The sequence below is a fragment of the Rhinoderma darwinii genome, chromosome 1, assembly GCF_050947455.1.
Source record: "Rhinoderma darwinii isolate aRhiDar2 chromosome 1, aRhiDar2.hap1, whole genome shotgun sequence".
NCBI classification, from domain to species: domain Eukaryota; kingdom Metazoa; phylum Chordata; class Amphibia; order Anura; family Rhinodermatidae; genus Rhinoderma; species Rhinoderma darwinii.
In genome coordinates, this window is record NC_134687.1 from 11,309,610 (window position 1) to 11,334,028 (window position 24,419).

The 24,419-nt window shown below is 40.2% G+C and overlaps 1 protein-coding gene across 1 annotated transcript; it reads left to right on the forward strand.

The window, feature by feature from the left end:
* Window positions 1–1,566: 1,566 nt before the first annotated feature.
* On the forward strand, window positions 1,567–19,861 carry LOC142750023 (vomeronasal type-2 receptor 26-like). Its single transcript, XM_075860353.1, has 5 exons — window positions 1,567–1,769; window positions 7,286–7,577; window positions 10,945–11,829; window positions 15,272–15,395; window positions 18,966–19,861. The coding sequence occupies exons 1-5, from the start codon at window positions 1,567–1,569 to the stop codon at window positions 19,859–19,861; spliced, it is 2,400 nt and encodes a 799-aa protein (XP_075716468.1).
* Window positions 19,862–24,419: the final 4,558 nt, after the last annotated feature.

Sequence of the window (24,419 nt, forward strand, 5' to 3'; positions counted from 1 at the left end):
TGATAGATTTTGGGGTGTGTTTCTTCATTCTCATGTTCGCTTTACAAAGAAAATCGGTCTTCAAACTGATACTTTTATAAAAAAAGTGAAATAATTTTCTTTTCACCTGTTATGCATTAAATTTAGCAAAAAACTGTGGGGTCAAAATACTTACTATACCCCTAAATAAATACCTTATGGGGTCTAGTATTCTAAATGGGGTCGTTTATGGGGAGTTTCTATCGTTCTGGCAGCTCAAAGCTTCTCCAAATGTACAGTGGGGCCTAAAACATTTTCAAGCAAAATATGAGTCCTGAAAGCCTCCGGGTGCTCCCTTCCTTTTGGGTCCTGCCGTGTGTCCAGGCAACACATTAGGGCCACAATGTGGGTATTTTTGAAAACAGGAGAAACAGGGTGATAGATTTTGGGATGTGTTTCTTCATTCTCACGGTCGCTTTACAAAGAAATTGGTCTTCCAACTGATACTTTTATGAAAAAAAGTGAAATATTTTTTTTTTCACCTGCTATGTATTACATTTAACAAAAAACTGTGGGGTCAAAATACTTACTAGACCCCTAGGTAAATACCTTAAGGGGTCTAGTTTTCTAAATGGGGTCATTTGTGGGGGGTTCCATCACTCTGAGACCTATGAGCCTCTGAAAACCTGGCTTGGTGCAGGAAAACAAAATGTACTTCAAAATTTATAAAATTATTATTCAATTTGTAAGTCCTCTAAATTGCTGAAAATTTATTTTATTTTTTCAAAAGTGCTGCCAAAATAGAGTAAGGAGATGGAAATATGTATTTAATTAAAAAAAATTGTACAGTATGTGTGTACATATGTGACATATTGCAGTTAAAAATAGGGAAAAATGGTAATTTTGACAAAATTTCTTCCATTTTTCTATTTTTTTATTAATTTCCGCAAATCGTATCAGTCTACTTTTACCACTAAAATAAAGTACAACATGTGACGAAAAAACAATGTCAGAATTACTTGGACATTCACAACTTTCACAGAGTTATTCTCTGATAAAGTCAGACATACCAGATTTGACAAATCTGGCTTGGTCATTAAGGTACAAACATGCCCGGTCATTAAGGAGTTAATATATCCCCCCTTTGTGTTCAGCTCCCTTCTAAAAAGCAGAGACAGATCTAAGCAGAAAACCCTTTTAAGTTATAGTAATTTCACTAATCAATTTATTTTTCACTAAACAAGTATGTAATTTCATAACCTGAAATGCAACTCTGACGTTGCGAAACAGTTGACAAGATTATTTTACGACGCTACTTTAAGGAAAATAATTACGACAATTTTTTTCCTTGTGAGTTGGATACATCTGGGGAGTTTATTATTACAGTGTGACAATTTTTTTCCTTGTGAGTTGGATACATCTGGGGAGTTTATTATTAGTGTGACAATTACAAATTGTCTATATCTCTAGTATATATAATGCTTGAGATTTTGTATATTCCAACACAGAGGCAAAATTTTATCAACGTATGGCAGATATCGTATCACTGAAGTCTACTCAGATTCTAATAGTTATTAACTGCTATTCAGAATGTCTTGTCATCCAGTAATGCCGGCTGGGATCGTCCTGTGTCTCACTCTTTGTATGACGTTGGAATCATTGCCTACATGTAAGCTGCGAATGAAAAAGGCAATAGAAGAATATGAATATTACAAACCTGGAGACATTATCATTGCAGGAATATTCACTGTTAATCTGAACATGGAGGAGCTTTCAACAAATTCTTATTGTAGTGTTATGTTTTGTAATGGGTAAGTCACAGTAGAAAATAACTGACATGATAGATAGATAGATAGATAGATAGATAGATAGATAGAGAGATAGAGAGATAGATAGAGAGATAGATAGAGAGATAGAGAGATAGATAGATAGATAGATAGATAGATAGATAGATAGATAGATAGATAGATAGATAGATAGATAGATAGATAGATAGATAGATAGATAGATAGATAGATAGATAGATAGATAGATAGATAGATAGATAGATAGATATGAGATAGATAGATAGATAGATAGATATGAGATAGATGATAGATAGATAGATAGATAGATAGATAGATAGATAGATAGATAGATAGATAGATAGATAGATAGATAGATAGATAGATAGATAGATAGATATGAGATAGATAGATAGATAGATAGATAGATAGATAGATAGATAGATAGATAGATAGATAGATAGATAGATAGATAGATAGATAGATAGACAGACAGATAGATAGATAGATAGATAGATAGATAGATAGATAGATAGATAGATAGATAGATAGATAGATAGATAGATAGATAGATAGATAGATAGATAGATAGATAGATAGATAGATAGATATGAGATAGATGATAGATAGATAGATAGATAGATAGATAGATAGATAGATAGATAGATAGATAGATAGATAGATAGATAGATAGATAGATGATAGATAGATAGATAGATAGATAGATAGATAGATAGATAGATAGATAGATAGATAGATATGAGATAGATAGATAGATAGATAGATAGATAGATAGATAGATAGATAGATAGATAGATAGATAGATAGATAGATAGATAGATAGATATGAGATAGATAGATAGATAGATAGATAGATAGATAGATAGATAGATAGATAGATAGATAGATAGATAGATAGATAGATATGACATAGATAGATAGATAGATAGATAGATAGATAGATAGATAGATAGATAGATAGATAGATAGATAGATAGTATTAAGTATTAGAGGGGAAAATTATGGTATAAACATTTTTACTGTGAAAAAAACAATAAAAAAGAAAATATTTTTGGATTTCTATAGAAAGTGATCAGGTGGGCAGGTTCTTGTCTCTTGTATTGATCCCATGAATTGATGTCTAATTTGGGCCAGATGTGGGTTTTACTTGGCAATCCCTGGTAGTCACTTAGGATATATCTGCAGTGTTACTTTTCATACATTCAGATAGTTTAAATATTTTATGCCCAGATCTGTTTCTCTTGTATATAATGAGAAGCCAACAAGAACGCTGTTTTCACTTTCTTTAGTTTTTTTTATAACTCACTTATTAGATTGATCATTTTCATTGTAAGGGTTTGTCCACACACAACAGAATTGCTGCAGAAAATTTCTGAAGCAATTCCGTTGAAAGTCAGAGGCTTTCCACTGCGGCAAAAACGCACCATTTCCTGCCGTTTTTACAGCAGAAAATGGTGCGTAAATTGCTGTGTTTTTCCCAATGTTTCCCATCTCCTCTGGAAAACTCAGCAATTCTGCACACTTTCCGTAGCAGGAATTGACATACCGCGTTCCGAAAAATATGCACCGCGGGTAAATTTTGGCTCGGAAATTTTATGCAGCGTGTGGATGAGATTTGTTAGATCTCACCCATGTTGCTGCCACTGTATTCTGCTGCGTTTTTTCCTTCCGAAATTCCCTCCTGAAAAAACGCGGCAATTACACAGAGCGTGGAGGGTTCCTAAACCTGAACATTTTTTTTAAACTATATTGTCAGTAGTTAGTTTTTCTTTTTTTATAAATTGATCTGAATCTTTAGGTCATTTTCACACGTGGCAGAATTTTTTCGCTGCAAATGTTGGTGCAGATTCGGGGCAATTACGCAACGAATCTGCAGCAACATTTGCATATTTGACAGGTAATTCAGACATTGCAGAAAACACAGCCGACTTGCCACAGATTTCAGTTTTTGCATTGCAAAGTCTGAAATCCGCAGTGAAATTCCACTTCTTCTCCGCAACAGACAGTGCATGCTGGGAGGGGAAATTCTGCACCGCAGCCTAAATTCCGCACAGTTATTTTCCGCAACTTCTGAACTAAGTTTCCTAAAAATGTATAGAAACAAATGTAAAAAACGGCTGCTGCAGAATTCCGCTGCGGACTGTCCACAGCAGAAATTCAACAGCAATTCCGCCATGTCTGAATGTGCCCTTACACTGAATGCTTTTATATTAGGGATTTACAGTAAGTAATTTTTTTTATTTTTTTTTCGTACGTTTAGAATTAAATAATGAACTTATGTTCCATTGTTTTTGTTTATATGTAATGTGTAATATTTAGAAATAGGGCTCAGAGTAAGGCCTCATGCACACGACCTTAAAAACTCCCGTTATTACGGGTCGTAATTACGACCCGTAATAACGGGCTCATAGACTTCTATTGGCGACGGGTGCCTTCCCGTTTTCTCACGGGAAGGTGCCCGTGCCGTTGAAAAAGATAGAACATGTCCTATTTCAGGCCGTAATAACGGCACGGACAGTCCATAGAAGTCTATGGAGCTCTCGTAATGACGGGTGGCTACATGTGTGCACCCATCATTACGGCAGCGTTGCTAAGCGACGTCAGTAAATAGTCACTGTCCAGGGAGCTGAAAGAGTTAACTGATCGGCAGTAACTCTTTCAGCACCCTGGACAGTGACTACCGATCAGTATAAACCTGTAAAAAATAAAAATAAAAGACTTTCATACTTACCGACAACTTCCTGCTTCCTCCAGTCCGGTCTCCCGCCCGTTGCCTTGGTGACGCATCCCTCTTGACATCCGGCCCGACGTCCTGGATGACGTTTCAGGCCATGTGACCGCTGCAGCCAATCACAGGTCAATCACAGGCTGCAGCGGTCACATGGACTGCCGCGTCATCCAGGGATGTCGGGCTGGATGTGAAGAGAGGGACGCGTCACCAAGACAACGGCCGGGTAAGTATGAATTTCTTTAACTTTTATTACAGAAAGGGCTGTCCCTTCTCTCTATCCTGCACTGATAGAGAGAAGGGGCTGCCGATTAGTGCAGTGCTATTTTGCCGCCAAAAACGTGCCCGTAAATACGGGTGGAATACGGGTGACACCGGACCCATATTTACGGGCACGGGTTCGTAAATACTGGTGCAAAACGGGTGGAATACGTGTGACACCGGACCCGTATTTACGCCAGTATTTACGGGTGGGAAAAAATATGGTCGTGTGCATGAGGCCTTAAGAGAGAGGAAAATACTGTATACTTACACAATGAAAAGAAAACCATATATATTTCTGTGGCTGTCAATTTCTTTAAATTTTTCAAAAAAAGAAAAATTACAATACGGCCGACATACAGACTGAACACTCCCTTGTGAAACTAGAATAGGTGATAAATGTATGATTGCTGGGGTCCCCACCACTGGGGGCCCCACCCCCAAAACACTAGAGCGAGGGTCCCGAGCCCCCATTTGTGCAGTGCGGAGGATGTCTACAGGATTATTTGAAACAGCCAAGCCCTGCTGTCTTCCTTGGCCCCATAGGCATTGAAAAGCATATGCCTGACCAACGCTCTATTTAACATTTTCCTGATTGCGATCATGCAGTGAGGGGGAACACGAGCTTCGGACCCCTGTACTAGTGATCGATGTGGGTCCCAGTGGATAGGGGATAAATGTTCTTAGTGGGAAAACCTTTTTCATATTTAAAAAAACTGTGGTGTTTTTTTTATTTTGGGACATTTTATACATGAGACTTTTCTGGTGTTTTTGAAGTCCTGAAGAGAATCCTATATAAAAAAAAAAAAAAAAAACAACAGAAAAAAAAGTCATATCTAGACAATGCTGTATTTAGAAAGAAAACGCTACTGACCCAAAAAAATATAAATTAAAAAAACAAAATGTTGTGTAATTAGTCACTCTGAGATTTTACTGCATATTAAAGTTTCATCTGGTAAAAAAGTAAAAATAAAGCAAAAAAAAAAAACAACCAAAACTTTATTATAGAAGTAAAGATAGCGATGTAAAAAATAGTCTCATAATATGTCTCAGTTTGTAGAAATGGGAATTATTGTCTGACACTAATATAGTTTATGGGAGTTATGAAAAGTGTGTGCAATAAATGTCTATGACCGGGAGACCCCTTTAAAAAGTGCCATCTAGCACAGCACGCAAATGAATGTACTGCAGGCACAAGGACCAGTCCCTTAGCCTGGTCATTTACCTGGTATGGGCGAGAAGGAGTTAACGTCACTGCTTTGTACATGAAACGTCCCAATTTTTTTTTTATCTGGGACACGGGAAAGGTTAAATAAATAAATAATATATAATCCGTCTTACATTGTATTCTTCAGTCTTTCACCGCAGTGCAATGGCTAATAAAGAAAACTGCTATGTACATGCACGATAAAATAAAATTCCTGTGACGTGGGCCGAGCACACTTGTAATTGTGATGCTGTTTACGCACAGCATTACAGTTTTTTTTTTTTTTTACGAGCACAGTGTTCCAAAAACATAAAAGAATATCTATTGCTTTAGTGTTCATGTAGCATTTGAGGACTTTTCGTCTCTGACGCAGACACAATGCATTACACGGCCAAATAAAATAAATATTTGACCAGTTTCACAGTTGTAAATTTTCATATATGAACAATTAACCCTTTTAAGTGACTAGTTGTTTCTTGAATGTGTGGGTGCTACACTTTCCTTCACCCATCTCTTGACCCCTTGTGTGGCTGGTGCAAATAAGTCATAGACGAGATGATGAACAAAAAGAAGAGAGCAGCAGAATCTCTTACAGGGTAAAGCCTCATGCACACGGCTGTGCCCGCAATCACGGCCTGCGATTGTGGGCACGGCAGATTTTCGAGCCGTGCTCCAATACAACATACATACATACATCCCGTACATACATATACCACCATACAATGCTCAAACATCACCAAAATACAGTGTTTAAATAATACCACCATACAGTGCTAACAAAAAACAGCTAAAAAGCAAAAAGTAATATAACGACAGTACGATACAATGTCTAAATAATACTGCCATGCAATTAGTATTAAGATTCTTTGTGGTTAATAGCCTCGGATGTCAGGGCATATGCGTTTCCCCCACTTCAGTAAGGGGTGGCTGATGCGCCATGTACCGCCACGCAGATCACACATCCCTAAGACTAACACAGTACATCTCTTTTGTGGAGAACGATGAACCTCGTCCAACTTTTGCATGACATGACTGGCAAAATGTCTCGGCCAGTCTCTCTACGTGAACTCTATATGGACAGAAATGAAGACTGTGTATATATATATATATATCAAATAATACCCTTATGTCTTATTCCTGTTTTGCTGGAACTTTTTCCATTAAATCAAAGAAGAAACATTTTCAGAAAAGCTGAAAAAGCCAAGTCTTAGTGTTTCACTTTTCTCTGTAGTAATATATCCCAGGAATTTGTATCTGCTGGCGTGTTACAAAGCATCCAATACTGCAATGATAGCTAATCTTATGAAATGTTATATTTACCCACAGGCCCCTTTTATCCAATTACAAACACTTTTTGGACTTCCAATTTGCCATTGAGGAAGTGAATAGAAATCCTTACATTTTACCCAATGTGACATTAGGATATTATGTGTCTGATTCTTGTACTAATGCCAATAAGGCTCTGAAAAGTTTGATACAAATATTATCAGGCCCGGGAGCTGTTGTACCGAATTACTATTGCATGGAAGAAGATAACATTGCAGGTTTTATTGGAGATCTTTTATCTGTGACAACTCTGCCCATAGCACAACTGCTAAATGTGTACGGATATACCCAGGTAAGAAACAAGAAACCAAGCACCCACCCAAACTATTAATTTTCCTCACTAACAGGAGGTTCAAGCCAAAGGCCGTCTATGGTAGTTCAAACTTTTATCATGCAGATTTGAACCAAAAGAAGGCAAAAAATAATCCCTATGATAAAGTAAATTGATATTGATTTAGTCGGTTCTGGCTGTCAAGTTCTTCCACACCCAAATCCCCAAACCTGTGTCTTTATGGACCTTGTGCATTGGGGCGCAGTCATGAGGACCGGAAAAGGGCCAAACCCCAAACTGCCCAATTTGTGTTAATAAAGTCGTAGGGGCCCTCATTGGAGGCTGTTGGATGTATGGCTGAGCTTTATGTGCCGGATGACAACACAGGTGAGGTGGTTTTCCACAGATTACGCATAGCTTGCAGCTGTCAATCGAGGACTAAGCTCCGGAATCAAAGTGGGACTCGGTGGAAATTTCCTGCTTTCCGTATTGAATATTCTGGGGTAGCTGCTGCCCTGTTGGGCTCAGCTGGTGGTGTTTTGGGTCATTTATATGGTTGTGTGCTAAGGCTGGATGTGGATATTATTCCTACAAACTTGGAGCTAGAGATCAGTGCATCCGGCTCTGAGCTCGTGCAGATCACGCACTTAAAACTGTTTTTTGGTGGAACACAAGACAGAGCAAAGACCCGGTATATTTAATTCCCCTAATTGGCCATTTTTAAAGCGTACCTGTCATGATTACTTTTTTGATGCATAAATCACTAATACATGTAAATATATAAAACTTGGAAAGCAGCCTGTAGTTTCCCTTTCACTGCTTGCAGGCTCAGGATCTATGTTCAGAAACCTCTTCTGTCACCAAAACAATCTGTCTAGATTGAAACAGTTAGGCTAAGTTCACACTACCCTAAGGCTGGGTTCACACAGAGTTTTTTTGCAAAGTTTTTTTACGCGGAAACCACACCACAAAACTCGTCAAAAACGGCCCGAAAATGCCTCCCATTGATTTCAATGGGAGGCGGAGGCATCTTTTTCCCGCGAGCGGTAAAACCATCTTGCGGGAGAAAGAAAGGACATGCCCTATCTTCGGGCGTTTACACCTCTGACCTCCCATTGACATCAATGGGAGGCAGAGAAAGCATACTTCGCAGAGTTTTATGCCCGCGGTGCTCAATGGCCGCGGGCGAAAAACCCAGCGAAAATCGGCGTGGAGGCAGAGGAAAATCTGCCTCAAACTTCCAAACGGAATTTTGAGGCAGAATTTCCTCCTGCAAAAAACTCTGTGTGAACCCAGCCTTACTATCAGTTTACCTCTCCTCCATCAGAGGAAGAGAGGATCGATACATTAAGCAGAAAGCAACGGTTCCATTAGAATTACCTTTGGTTTCAATGGTAATTATTTTCTATCAGTTGGTTTCCATTTGTCTCCATTCGCTAGGTTTCAGCTTTTTTGAATGGAAACAAAAGTGCAGTCTGCAGAACTTTTGTTTCCATTCAATAAAACGGAAACTTAGCGAATGGAGACAAACGTAAAGCAACTGATACAAAAGAATTACCATTGAAACCAATGGTAATTCTAATGGAGCCGTTGCTTTCCGCTTAATGTATCGATCCTCTCTTCCTCTGATGGAAGAGAGGTAAACTGAAAGTAACGATAGTGTTAAAGAAGCCTTAATAATAGACAGGGAGGAGAAAGCTGCAGCAGTATCTCTTGCTCAGTGTCAGTGTGCTGTGAGAGGGGAGGAAGGAGGAGGTGGGGTCTTGTTACAGTCTCTCTTCCTCAGTCTGTGAGTGAGATTGCATCCTGTGAGTGGAGAGGGTCAGTAAAGGGGAAAGACATCCAGTGGCAGTTCACCATAGGGGCGTTTGGGGCGGCTGTCTGGGACTCAAGACCAAAAGTGCGTTTCAGTTTTGCCTCACTTTTTGCCGTGACAAAACTGCATTGTGTATGTCCTGCAAAAGGACCTGAAGACATAAGGTCAGATGACCTAATGTTTCCCGTTCTTGTTATGTTGAAAAATCTGCAGGTCACATGACCATGTAGGCAGGTCCTTAAACATGAGAGTACAGCAGCAAGACTCCATAGAGAAGACTGTGAGCTGCTATGTAAGTATATGAGGTCTGTATTAGTTTAAGGGGTCTGGTCTGGGGTCCGTATTTAGGGGCTATGATCTGGGGTCTGTATCAGTTTACGTGTCTGTATTTAGGGGGCCTGTGGTCTATATAAGTTTAGGGGGTTTTGGATCTGTAATTAGGGGTCTGTCCTGAGGTGTGTATTAGTTTAGGGAGTCAGGTCTGGGGTCATTATTAGTTTAGGGGTCAGGTCTGGAAGTCTGTATTTAGGGGTCTGGTTTGAGGTCTGTATTTATGGTGCTTGTTCTGGGGTGCTTGTTCTATATTTAGGGGGCTCTGGTCTGGGTACTCCAATAGTTTAGAAGGTCTGGGGTCTATATGTATTCTAGGGTCTGGTGTGGGGTCTGAATTTATTTTTCTGAGTTATTGTATGAACTTGGGGTCTGAATTGAGGGGATTTGGTGTCTTAATTTTTGTGTTTCCATAGGGGCTGGAAATGGCTGCAGAAGCGAGGGGCAAAGAGGTCTTGGCAGGAAACTCTTCAGTGGTCAGGAGAAGTCATCATAACAGTTTGTGTCAGATGGAGAATAAAAGAGAATGACTCCCATTAGAGAAGACGTCACCAGTGAGTCACTGGATTTTTAGAGGAACTGTCACCTCTCCTGACATGTCTCTTATAGGAAATCCTTGTATTGCACAAAAAGTCTTTGTGAAGTCTAGGACTGATAGACAACTGGGTGTTATCATTCCCCTTGCCAGGAGAATGTGTCTGAACACAGTGTTATACTGTCAGTGATAGTTGGAGACTGTCAGTATGTAGAGACACAGCCCTTTGACCAGGGTAATCGTAACACTTATTTATCAATGCTCGCACAGAAAGGTGATGTTGACCACAGACACGGCAGGCTGGTGGTGGAGAAAGGGGTCCAAAGTTTTCAGAACAGCCCAGAGCCTATGGTCTACTTAATCTGACACTGAAGACATCTGATTGGTTCAGAGCAAATAGCACAGTTCTAATATCACATGAGGAAGAGCCTATCCACTAAGTGTGAATCTAGAGAGAAAATAAATATTTATAGAAAAAAGAAGATTGGAAAAAAGACCCCAAATACGCAGGTGACACCTTTCTGGCTATACTACATATAATAAATATCTATAGCCCTGTAAGAAGCTAAGAAGGGATTAAGATTTTTTTTATGATAGATATGCTATATGTTTTGGCTTGGAGTATCACTTTAGGGATTGACTTGGCATAAATAATTTTTCAAACGGCAATATTTTTGTAAATATACACTTATCTATTGTTTTTCCAGATCAGCTATGGCGCTACAGATCCGCTGCTCAGTGACAGAGCTCTGTATCCATATCTGTTCCGTACAGCACTTAGTGACCAGGTCTACTTCTCTGCTGTTTTAAGATTACTGAAGCAATTTTCATGGAACTGGGTTGGGATTATCACGAGTGCCGATGACAGTGGAAACCGAGAAAGCCAAACTCTCTCCTCATTTCTTAATAGTCAGGACGTCTGCGTAGAGTTTATAGCTAAAGTCTTTTCGCTAAGATCAGATCATGAGGATACTCAAAAAATACGATTTAAAAATGATAAAAACAGGGAGATCATCTCAAGCTCCTCATCGAATATTATTCTTGTTTGTGGAACGGTTTCTTTCTATATGGCTGACGTTTTACAGCTGCCTGATTATGTTCTGAACACAAAGACTTTTATCCTTCCACCCAGCTGGTTTACCAATAATGAATTAGTAGAAAAATGTTTCCAAGCATTTAACTGTTGTCTGGGATTTTTACCTAATATGGATGTTGATATAGCGTATAATAGTAATAAAGAACTATTGATGAATCCATATGATACAGGTGCCATGAAGCAGTTTCTTAAGAAAGTCAATCCTTCCAATTATCCGGATGACAAGATGCTTGAAGATATATGGATGACGCATTATCGGTGCTTGTCAACAAATAACTTTAAAAACAAAGTATTTGAGCTATTGTATAGAATAAATCTCCGCAATTGTTCAGGAGAAGAGGATATCACAGAAATCTCTTATGCCTTATTCACAATTGGTTCTCCGGTTGTATACAATGCGTTACTTACCATGGCGTATGCACTGGATGCTTTGCTTGTATCGCTGGGAAGAGATTTTTATGGAAATAAAATAAAAAATCATAAATACAGACACAAGGTAAACATTTGACATTAATTATCATGTTAGTTAACATATTACTCACCTTTCCTCGTTCCAGAGTGCTCTTCTCTCTTCCCAGCGCTCTGTCTTTTTCGGCTGCCTGTGTTGTGGTTGGTGGTCTTGTGACTACCGATGCTTCGCAATGATGTCACACTGGTGGTTTGCCTTTCTAGACTCTCACTGTCGGAGTGTCTATGTGCCTTGCACCTTTCTTAAGCCCTGCTCCGTTGTCCTTCTGTCGGGTTGTTCGTGACTTTGACTCGTTGCTCCAATTTTGGTTCCAGTCCTTGTGCTTCTCCCTGATCAGCTGCAGACTTTGGATCCTGACCTTCAGCTACATTGGTAACTCCATCTCTTCTCTGATCGCTGATACTGCTGCTAAATTGACCTTTGGTTCTGATCTCTAGTTATGTTCTGAACATGTCTTTGCTTTCTGTTTTTTGCAATTTGGTTATCACCAGTTGAAGACTATTAGGAACTGTGACCTGGGGAGAGCCATGCAACAAAGACCATATAGTACCTCCATGAGGAGTGAAGGGTGAAGACAAGAGGTCCATTAGACTCTGTACCCCGCGGTTAGACTGTGCCAATCTGATCATGACGATAGACAGTCTACTACTACCTGTGCTTCTAACAAGTACAGTAGTGTTCAGGTTTATTTTTAAAAATATTTTATCATCATTATTATTCTTAATTCACATGTAACAATGCTGATTGTCAGGCCTGGAATCTAATAGACAAGGCAACGACAGAATAGTAGTCAATGGAAATGTAGTGTTCATAGCACATTAGAAATTACACTTCAAGAAGTTGTTCTTCAAAGAGTTGTAGTGCAGAAAGCTAGAAAAATAAAAGCCGTAAATGGGTTGGCGCAGGCTAACCTGGGGGGCAGAGGCTAAGGAATCTCCTGGTCTTTACCCTGAACCCTTGCAAGAAGATATGGACTTTGCTGCAGGGGAATTTCCAGGTGTCGGTCCCTGGGCTAGTCCCCAAATGATGACTGGGTTGAAGGTGAATAAGTACAATGGAGAGAGGGATCAGCCGGGGTCAGACGTATACAAAGTTTAGTACACAGGAGATCAATAGTAGGTATGCTCAGAGAAGCAAGATTAATCTGGTACTGGAAGTACAAAGCTGTGGGTAAATATAGGTCAGCAATCACTGTGATTGGCTACACAGCAGTTGCAATCCATAACTAATTACCCAGGGCAGTAAACACATGGTGGGCCAAAACTAGAACAAGCAAGGCTCCCTCTGTAGCAAAGCGGTCAAGACTGCAAAGCAAGACTGGAGAGTCCAGAGTTCAAATCCAGGAAGTTCAGATCCTGACATCACAAATTAAAGGAGTTATTTAGTCTAGGGGATGTTTTACACAGGATAGGATATGGATATATGATTGGTAGGGGTCTGACACCTGGACCTCACACTGATCAGCTATTCTGGCTGCCTCTGGGCATCGGACGTTATGCAGTGGTTGTGCCGGAACCAAATGGGTCCAATCACTGTATAGTGGCCATGCAGGGTTACTGCAGCTCTGCTCTTATTCACTTCATAGCCGGATCAGTGATGGAGACCCCTAATAGAGCCTCCACAGTAAATGTGAACAGGCCCAGGGGTTTTCCCATCAGAGACATTTATGACATATCCACAGGATATCTCTAACAGGGCCCCTTAAACCCTGTTCTACTGCTCTGTGTCGTGGCTGAAGCATGTGATTTCCGACCATGAATTACAAAAACAGCCTAGCTCTCTCAACGTAGCCAATGGCAGTTGCAGTGAAGCAGTGAAGCATGCGAGCTACGCTGTTTCCGTAACCCCCATTCAGTTGTATGGCACTTACAAAAACAGCGTAGCTCAGTAAATTCCGTAATTCATGGTTGGAAATCACACATTTCAGCCACAACACAGAACAGTAAAATGGGGTTTAGGGGCCCCGTTCTAGAGATTGGTGCGGGTCCCAGAGGTGGGACCCGCATCTATCTAACATGTATGACATATCCTGTGGATATATCATAAATGTCTCTGATAAGAAAACCCCTTTAAATGTGTGTGTTAAGGAGATAGGATTTTTAAATTAGAGTGGTGCTAAGGGCAACTATATTAAATAAGTAGTGCAATTAATTCCCTCCTTCCGGTTCACACAGGTCAGCTACGCTTTGTAAAATTAGACAGTGTATCAGAGCTAGCACCCGCAGGGAATGTCATCCACAAAATTGTGGTGCAGATTTTTGCCGGAATCACGGCTGTAGAACAAAGCTGAAAAATCGTCAATACTTAGCTTTACTGGCGCCTCCATAGGGACCCATCCCTGTGTTCTCTGTGCGGCCCGGCATCCTGAGATGACGCTGCAGCCCATGTGACCGCTACAGCCTGTGATTAAACGTCATCCCAGGAGGCCGGGCTGTACGGAGAACACCCGAAGGAACAAGGAGCTGTCACTATGACAACGCCAGGGAAGAAAGCATGGACTTGATTTAAATTAAATTAAATTAAATTGAAACTTGTAAAAGGTTTTTATTTCAGATTTGCAATTTTTGCGGCGGAATTGCAGCTTTTTTGCCGCAAAAAAAAAATCGCAACATTTGGTATTTGTTGAGGCTTTTACCTCCCCATTCAACACAATGTGGAAAAACTCCAACAATGTACAACAATTCCGCAGAATAAATTGACACGTTGCGGCTTAAACAACCGCACCGCAGGTCAATTTATGCACATTTACTAAGCAGATTTTTTTTCTGCGCGTGCTGCTACTGTTACACGCTGTGGATTTTACACAATGAAATCCGCTCAGTGTGAACACGCCCTTAAACATTGTGGAGGTTACTCTAAGATATGACGATGCTTTGGTGCTGATAAGATGGGATCTTTGCACGTGTATGGAATAATAAACCAGAAAAATTTACAGCGGTAAATTTTCTAGATTATTATCCAGACCACACTTCTAAGCTAAAATAAAATAATATTATTTTTTTTTTTTTTTTAAGCTAAATCAATACCTGAGAGATATTAAGTATAATGTTGGATCGGAGAAGACGTTATACTATGATGAAAAAGGGGAATTGAATACAATCTATATGATATACAATTGGATGATGATAAGCAAAAAATATCTCAAAATTAACCTTGTAGGTTCTTTCACACCATGGGCATCACCACCCCGGCAGCTTTATATCAACACATCGCTGGTAACCTGGAAGAATAACAAGGTGACAAATGGTGCATTAAAATGCATGTTTTATGGATTTGGGGGTAGATTTTTTTACCAAAATTTTTTCATATTAAATATTACCATAAAATGTTTTTGGTTATTTTACAAAATTTTCAATCATGCTTAATCCCCTGCAATAATCCCTTGAATTGACAGTCCCAGAACTTCATATCTATCAATGCAGAATACATATTTTTTTTTTTTATAGCCATATTGTTCTTTATAATGTAGATACCAAGATCTCAATGTTCGGAAAATTGTCCACATGGCAGCAGAAAGATCAAGATTAATGGGAAGCCAATCTGCTGTTATGGTTGTGTAGCGTGCTCTGAAGGAGAAATATCCAATAAAACCGGTAACAATAAATTAAAATACAGATTTTTTTTTTTTTTTTTAAATGGGAAATTTCTGCATGTTAAATCTTTAATTTTAGCTAATGAGTTTTAAGATCATTTTAAAACTACAAATGGAAATATCAAAAGTGTAAAAAGGACGATGGTATTCTGTAGTGTCTGGATTATAATGGTCCCTTCAAACCAGAGAAAAAACATACGGTCAGTAGATGCGATGAGATATAACTTTGCTGAAAGTCGTAGTATTAACAGGCGGTGAGGGGTACAGATGTAGTATTCTCCAACTTGACACCTAAGGTGACACTGTGGAAATTTTAACTTGCATTTTTCAATGTCATTTCAATGGCTTTTGTTGTGTTAGGTGGTAAGTTAACCCTTTAATGACCAGGCCATTATTCATTTTTTACATTTTTGTTTTTCCCATCTTTACCTTCCAAGAGCCATAACTTTTTCATTTTACCATTGACATAGCCGTATAACTGCTTTTTTTTTATTGCGGGACGATCCATTGAGGCTTTCTAATGGCTCCATTAAATAAGGTTATGTGCACACACACTAATTACGTCCGTAAGTGACGGACGTATTTCGGCCGCAAGTCCCGGACCGAACACAGTGCAGGGAGCCGGGCTCCTAGCATCATACTTATGTACGATGCTAGGAGTCCCTGCCTCGCTGCAGGACAACTGCCCCGTACTGTAATCATGTTTTCAGTACGGGACAGTAGTTCCACGGAGAGGCAGGGACTCCTAGCATCGTAAATAAGTATGATGCTAGGAGCCCGGCTCCCTGCACTGTGTTCGGTCCGGTACTTGCGGCCGAAATACGTCCGTCAATTACGGACGTAATTAGTGTGTGTGCACATACCCTAATATACTAGGACACCATGAAAAATTATTTTTAGTGTGGAAGGAAAAAAAAAACAGCAATTTCCCTATTGATTTTTGGGTTTCTTTTTTACGGGTTCACCCTGCAGTAAAAAAAAAACATGTTAACTTTATTCTGTGGGTCAATACGATTAAAGGGACATCACATTAATATGGTCATTTTTATGTTTTGTTACTATTACAAAATAGAAACATTTTGTGAAAATTAAAATTTGTTTTGTGCCGCCATATACTTAGAGCCAGAACTTCTTGTTTTATTTTTTTGTTGGACTTGTTTTTTCGGGACAAGTTGTAGTTTTTATTGATACCATTTTAGGGTACATGCGACTTTTTGATCACTTTTTATTCCATTTTTTTGTGGGAGATGAGGTGACCATAAAACAGTAAGTCTAGCGTTTGTATTTTATTTATTTTTTACAATGTTTCACCATCCGAGTTAAATATTGTTATATTGTAAAAGTTTGGACTTTTACGGATGCGGTCATACCAATTACGTTTTTTGTGTTTTTTTTACATTACTTTTGGGGGAAAATGGGAAAAGGGTTTTATTTACTTCTATTATTTACATTTTTATTTTTGTATATAAAAAACGTTAACATTTTCCGTCTCCCTCTTTCAATGGCTTAGATGCCATGGTTGCTATTGACCTAAGCATCTACGTGGTTAAATAGTTGGGTTCAGAGTTATCTCAGAGTCCAGCAGTTAGGGCAATGTGTCAGCTGTAATATAGAGCTGACACCCACTGCGTATGAAGCGGGCTCAGTCCATGAGTCTGCACCATACAACCACTATCTCCCTAAGATGTACAAACACTTGGTGGTTGTAAAGTAGTTAAATCAGTGTCAAGTTAAAGTTTGCTACATCTGTATGTACTGTACAACAAGATGTGGCTGTCATCGATATTAAAAAGTTCACTGTCCCAGTTCACTAATCTTTTTTTTTTTTTGGCTATTGAAATCAATTTAATTAAAGTGTTCATTTTAGTAACATATAGTTGTGTAGTTTTGTAAGGTGGGAACAGGGCATGTTTTGCCGTATTGGCAAGATGACCATCTTTGTGATGAAACATGATTTGGTGATACTCACAAGATGTCTATGCTATATGAGTCTGTGATGGAAATTGCAACCTTTGAAGAGTTTAGCTACCATGTTGCGATATTATATTGAATTTGTTTAATGAGAAATTAGAGTCGTTAACCAAATTCAAGCAAAGGACACATCTGTATATAAAAAAAGTGGGGACTCTTCCGTCCAGCAGCCTGTAGTTCCCTTTATTCTGCCTGCAGTCTCTCTTTAAATGTTTAGAAATCTTCTCAGTTACCAAAAAAATCCATCTAGTGTAAAGCATTAAATAGAAGACCGCAAAGAGGGGGAGATGAGGGGGAGATGAGGGGAGATGAGGGGAGATGAGGGAGAGATGGAGGGGGGATGAGGGGGATGAGAGGGATGAGAGGGATGAGGGGGATGAGAGGGATGAGGGGGATGAGGGGATGAGAGGGATGAGGGGGATGAGGGGGATGAGGGGGATGAGGGGGATGAGAGGGATGAGGGGGATGAGGGGGATGAGAGGGATGAGGGGGATGAGAGGGATGAGGGGGATGAGGGGGATGAGAGGGATGAGGGGGATGAGAGGGATGAGGGGGATGAGGGGATGAGGAGGATGAGGGGGATGAGAGGGATGAGAGGGATGAGAGGGATGAGGGGGATGAGGGGGATGAGGGGGATGAGGGGGATGAGAGGGATGAGAGGGATGAGGGGGATGAGGGGGATGAGAGGGATGAGGGGGATGAGGGGGATGAGGGGGATGAGAGGGATGAGGGGGATGAGAGGGATGAGGGGGATGAGGGAATGAGAGGGATGAGGGGGATGAGGGGGATGAGGGGGATGAGAGGGATGAGGGGGATGAGGGGGATGAGAGGGATGAGGGGGATGAGGGGGATGAGAGGGATGAGGGGGATGAGAGGGATGAGGGGGATGAGGGGATGAGGAGGATGAGGGGGATGAGGGGGATGAGAGGGATGAGAGGGATGAGGGGGATGAGGGGGATGAGGGGGATGAGGGGGATGAGGGGGATGAGGGGGATGAGAGGGATGAGGGGGATGAGAGGGATGAGGGGGATGAGAGGGATGAGGGGGATGAGAGGGATGAGGGGGATGAGGGGATGAGGAGGATGAGGGGGATGAGGGGGATGAGAGGGATGAGAGGGATGAGAGGGATGAGGGGGATGAGGGGGATGAGGGGGATGAGAGGGATGAGAGGGATGAGGGGGATGAGGGGGATGAGAGGGATGAGGGGGATGAGGGGGATGAGGGGGATGAGAGGGATGAGAGGGATGAGAGGGATGAGGGGGATGAGGGGGATGAGGGGGATGCTGTTTCAGCTTCTGTCTGCTTCAGGCTGTGAGAAGAGTGTGGCAGCAACAAGTGGAGACATCTGATTGGCTTAGAATACACAGCCAAGTTCTGACATCACAACAGGAAGAGACCGTCCACAATTTTCATTTACAGAAACCAGTAGAGATTAGGAAAAATAACAATTCTGACTGCAATACATGTAATAGACATCTACAGCGGGAGGGATTGGGATTTTAGTTTGGTAATAATAGGTATACTTTAAATATTGTTTCTGTGCTCTATAATTAAATGTGTGCAAATCAAATATCATTTATTTATTTTTGTACCTTTCCAGATAGTGAAAACTGCATAAAGTGTTTAGATACCGAATGGTCAAGTAGTAAAAGGGATCAGTGTCTTCCCAAACTTGAAGAATTCCTTGCCTTTTCTGATGGACTCTCTATAGCTCTCTCCTCTATTTCTGTAATTTTTTGGACAATTTCTGTTCTGATATTAGGAATTTTTGTGTCACATAAAGATTCACCAATTGTCAAAGCGAATAACAAGAACCTGAGCTTCGTCCTTCTCGTCTCACTCTCATTGTGCTTTCTGTGTGTGTTTTTATTTATTGGTCGTCCTGTCGATAGAACGTGCAAATTACGACAAATTGTTTTTGGCATTATCTTTTCCATCTCTGTGTCTTCTGTGTTGGCCAAAACTTTCATGGTGTACATGGCTTTTAAAATATCCAGACCTGGAAGTCGATGGAGAAAACTGATTGGAATCAATATGTCAAACTCTATAGTTGTGGTAGCCTCATCCATTGAGGTTATTATCAGCATTAATTGGCTGTACTTTTCTCCCCCATATGTGGAGCAGGACACACATTCCTATCAGAGAAAAGTTATCATCCAGTGCAATGAAGGATCTGCTGCTGGTTTCTTTAGTATTCTGGGTTATTTATTTTTCCTGGCCGCAGTTAGTTTTACCGGAGCATATTTAGCTAGAACATTGCCCGATCGTTTTAATGAAGCCAAGTACATCACATTCAGTATGCTGGTATTCTGTAGTGTCTGGATTACAATGGTCCCCTCCTATCTAAGCACCAAAGGAAAAAACATGGTGGCCGTAGAAATATTTTCCATCTTAGCATCAAGTGCCGGACTTTTAGGTTTTATATTTTTCCCAAAATGCTACCTTATTATCCTCCAGCCCGAAATAAATATGAAAAGCAGACTGCATAGAAATTAAAAGTTATAATCTTTTATAAGGTATAAATGATTAAATAAACATATATTATCCTCTGCATTGTTTTACCTTTTTTATGCTAGACTGAAATTGGAAATTAGCTGCCTCAGACTATGTTGATTTAGTAAGAAAGACATACTATCTGACTTACTATATATTGTCCTTGGCTGTACCCACTGATCCAGGTACTGGTGGTGTATTGCATCCAGGCAATGGGATGTGGTACTATGGGATCTTGTATCAAGACATGTTATTCACAGGATATTCCATAAAATAACTGATAGGTTAGGATACCAGAGGTGTGTCCCCAAAATATCAGAAGAAGGGGGTCCCGTGGCTCCCATTTGTCGATTTGAGTGGCCATTTTCCAATTAAAATCATTGAAGAGGTGGCAGATCTTGCCTGCGGCTCCCGTCATTGGGGTCTATGGAAGTTATGGAAACAGCCAAGCACTGTTACTCGGCTCTTTCAGAGGTGGCAAGTGCAGCTATCTCTCTCTTTATTATAATGGGAAAAGCAGCTATTGATGGCTACTAGAATCGGGAGACAGGTTTCATGGGACCCCCGTTCTCCTGATGAGAATCCCAGAGATGGCCCTGCATTACTCAAACTGTTACACCTTCATGTTGACAGATTAAATAATGCAGGGCCTACTGAATAACTACACATGGCCTTGTGGTCCTTTTTCCTATGACACAAATATTGGATATGACATAATTATATTTACCTAGCGTTCTTACTAAACAGTAGAAAGGGTAATGGCATAAACTTTTAACACTGGTATTTTTTATTTTTGTATATTGATCACAAGGGTTTTTTTTTTTATTATTAACCTAACCAAATCAGCTTATTTGTCGACGATATGAAACCAGCTATTTAACTAATCTTACCTCAGCCGGTCTCAGAAGGCTTTTTGATATTTGAAATCAATGTGCAACAGATCTCAGTGCTTATGACCTGTCTTCTTACTTTAGTGATAAAGTTGACAATGCAGATATTTTTTATATTTTTTAACAGCATGTACATCCCCTTGTGCTCAGGTCATACACTAAGGTCTAAAAGGTTATTTGTGAATCAACCCATTACAAATAGACCCTAGTGGTAAGTGATTGGCACCAAAGTCAAATTAGGTATGACGAGTTACTCATAGTGGCCATCACGAATATTAAACGCCGTCTCCCACTCGTCTCTTTCACGGATACAGATCATGTTGTTCTTGGCTCTATGGATCGGTTTGAAGAGTTCTGCAATCAACGGTAGGCTGTATTTATTTATTTTTTCTGTGCTCTTGTTGAGACCACGATTATCTACATTACCTTATCTATGATAAGTACGGATGAAGAGATCCATCCTTCTTCTGGAAAAAGAAGACCCCGTCTTCGGCCGGTGAAGAGAACTTCCTAATAAATCCAGTTTCTCTCTAATGAATTCAGACATGGCTTGAGTCTCTGGCAGAGACAACAGATAGACTCAACACCTATAAACGTATACAACAAAGCTTTGTGGTAAACCAGCCCATGATTATTACACTATATCTTTTTTAGTTACGATGACACAATATTTTTCCAAAGGCTGTGTCATAAAACCAATTGAAATCACATAAAACAGACTTAGGTGGTGGTCACAGAAATAATGTCCAGTAAATACTGGGGTAGTTGCTGAGCTTGACATTTGGGGCCACCAGATATAACCGTCATTATGCCGGTGTGCAACATCTTGAATCGTAGACATGGCTCAGCGAGGCAAACCACAATGAGTAACACTCCTTGCCGGGGGTGTGGTAACCAGAAGAGGTTGCATCGCCTGGCTGTCTGGTGATCAACAAATATATGTCAGCCATTTTAGTGTACATATACACCTTATTCCACCGTACTCAGGTTCTGGCGGTAGATTCTGCTAACAACAACATGACCAGATGTCGCCTTAAAACAGCTCCTAGGAAGCTTACTGTATTTTTCAATATGGCTGGCTCTTCTAATTGCACAGGAGGAATCTGCTGCAACCATCTCACCGCGACAATCCATACCAACATCGCCCTCTCGTTGCCTACCAGAAACCTTCGCTACCTATACAATATCGGGTCAAGATACTTCCCCTACTGTTGATGATACTGCAGAATAATAATAAAGGCCATCCAGATCCATCTGTTACAGCCTCTCCGACTAGTAAAGGACCAGCTCTCAAAAGAAGCACAAATTACTCAACCGATGCAACATTTCACAATTTCCTTCATCAAACGCCCCAGTTACGGTAGATAGGCTGAAGGACATGCTGACCCTGTTACAAAAAGGAATTAACATTAGCGTATCCTCCTTAGTGCGCACACTTCAATCAAATATCAACAATATTGGAGAACGTACTAACCATTGGAAGCACAAGAAGTTTCCACAGCTTACAACGATCTGGTGGATGCGCATAATGCCTTAGATGAAGACAGATCCAGGCATAACAACATTAAAATTCATGGTATACCTGAAGAGGTTCCCCCATCAGACCTCTCTAGCTTCCTGAAATGTTTATTTCTGGCAATAGCTTCAAACCTGTCGGACCTGGACCTTACAATTGATAGGGCGAATAGAATCCCGAAATCCAGATTCGCACCTGACAAAGGTCCCAGGGATACTCTTACAAGGATCCATTTTTATCACATCAAAGAATGTATAATGTTTGAATCACGTAAGCTGATCTCTCTTCCTACTCTGTTTACCTCAATTTCTCTGTTTCCGGGACTGTCAGCAGCTACTCTGCAGGCACGCAGAGACTTCCTGCCTGTGACGAAATCTTTACGTGAACAGAACATCAAATATTAATGGAGATTGCCCACTAAGCTTCTTATCTTTCATCAAGGTACTTTAGCTTCGTCCATGGATGATGGACTGGAACTTCTACGGAGATGGAATATTTCACCAGCTGACGGTCCCCACCCCTCGAAGTCTTCTCCCCATCCTAAGCACACCACAGGGGAATGGAAGATGGTAGCTTCGTTCAATCCTGACTTCTTAAGATCCTTACCTATCTAGTCTCAGGTTAGACTCTCTTTTTTTCCTCTTATCTCCTAATTGTTGTTTCGAAAGAAGGAGCACGACTGGACTGGAACTTGTTCTTGTCTCTCCTCTGGAGATTTCAGTGCATGATATGCACCAAGACCTAATTGACATTTTGTATGCTATCACATATTGAATTCATATTAGTACTTGCTATCATCCTTGTCAATGTATAGGCAGGGTTTATATGCTTTATTTTGTAAGTCACAATGGTAATAACTATTGCTTCCTTAAATGTTAGGGGTTTCAATAGCCCCTTTAAACGTAGCTTGCTGTGGAAAGAAGCTAAATTGTTGGAATGTGATATGTTATTTGCTCAAGAAACACATTTCCATATACATAAAAGTCCAACATTCAGTAACAAAGTTTTTCCCCATATCTACACGTCCTCATGTGCGGCTAAACGTAAGGGTGTCCTTGTTGCAGTTCGGAATACAGTAGCTTTAAAATTCCATTCATTAATAGCAGACCCTCAAGGTAGATATATTGGATTATTTTGTGATATTAACAACATCACCTACACCCTTTTCAATGTATATTTTCCAAACAGACGGCATTGTAGATTTTGGTTTTCTGTTGTATCTAAATTCACTTCAGTTAGTAAGGGGCTCCTGATTGTTGGAGGCGACTTTAATACCATACTCGACCCGGATTTAGATTATACCACTATAGAAAGACACACTGACTCTTTCGCTGATGCCGTAGCAGAGGAAGGTTTTTATGACGTTTGGCGATGTCAACATTGTAACGAAAAACATTACTCCTTTTTTCCCCTCCTCTAAATTCCTATACGAGAATTAATTTCTTTCTCCTAAATAGATTAGCTTTCTTACGGACTTGTACCCTCGCCATTGGTTGAATTACCTGGTCGAACCACGCCCAATACTTATTACATTGCAAGAATAGTTTACATCCTTCTCCCCCTCACGATGGAAACAAAATGATTTAATTTTCAATCATCCTGACCATGCTACCAAAATATGGGAAGATCTAGAGTCGTTTCTTTTCCATTTCTGTAGAGAACCCTCATGTTCTGCGGAACACCCGTAAGGCCTATATGCGCGGTATACTTATTCAAGCATGTGCATAGGCGAAGAAAAAATGTATCAAATAGACTACCGACTTTCAAAAACCGCATTTTAGAATTCCAAAATAAGTTGGATCCTCTCCTATCCCGGTCAATGTAACTCCGAGCTCTTCGGTTACAACTACAGTCGTTACTTGCTGCTAAACACAACTATTACATTAAAAAGATGCATATGCAATTTTATGTGAACAATAATAAAACAGGCTTACTTTTAGCCAGGCGGATGATACAATCTATGCCAAATTCGCGCAAAGTGGTCCTATTAGACAGTTATGGTAACAAAATATCTGACCCAAGACTCATAGCCAACCAATTTAAAAATTAGTATAGCTCCCTCTTCAATTTACAAGACGACACTTCAATACACCAACCAACAGCTGAAGGTGTTGCTAGTTTTTTGGGAGAAGTAAATCTACCTTCCATGTCCCGT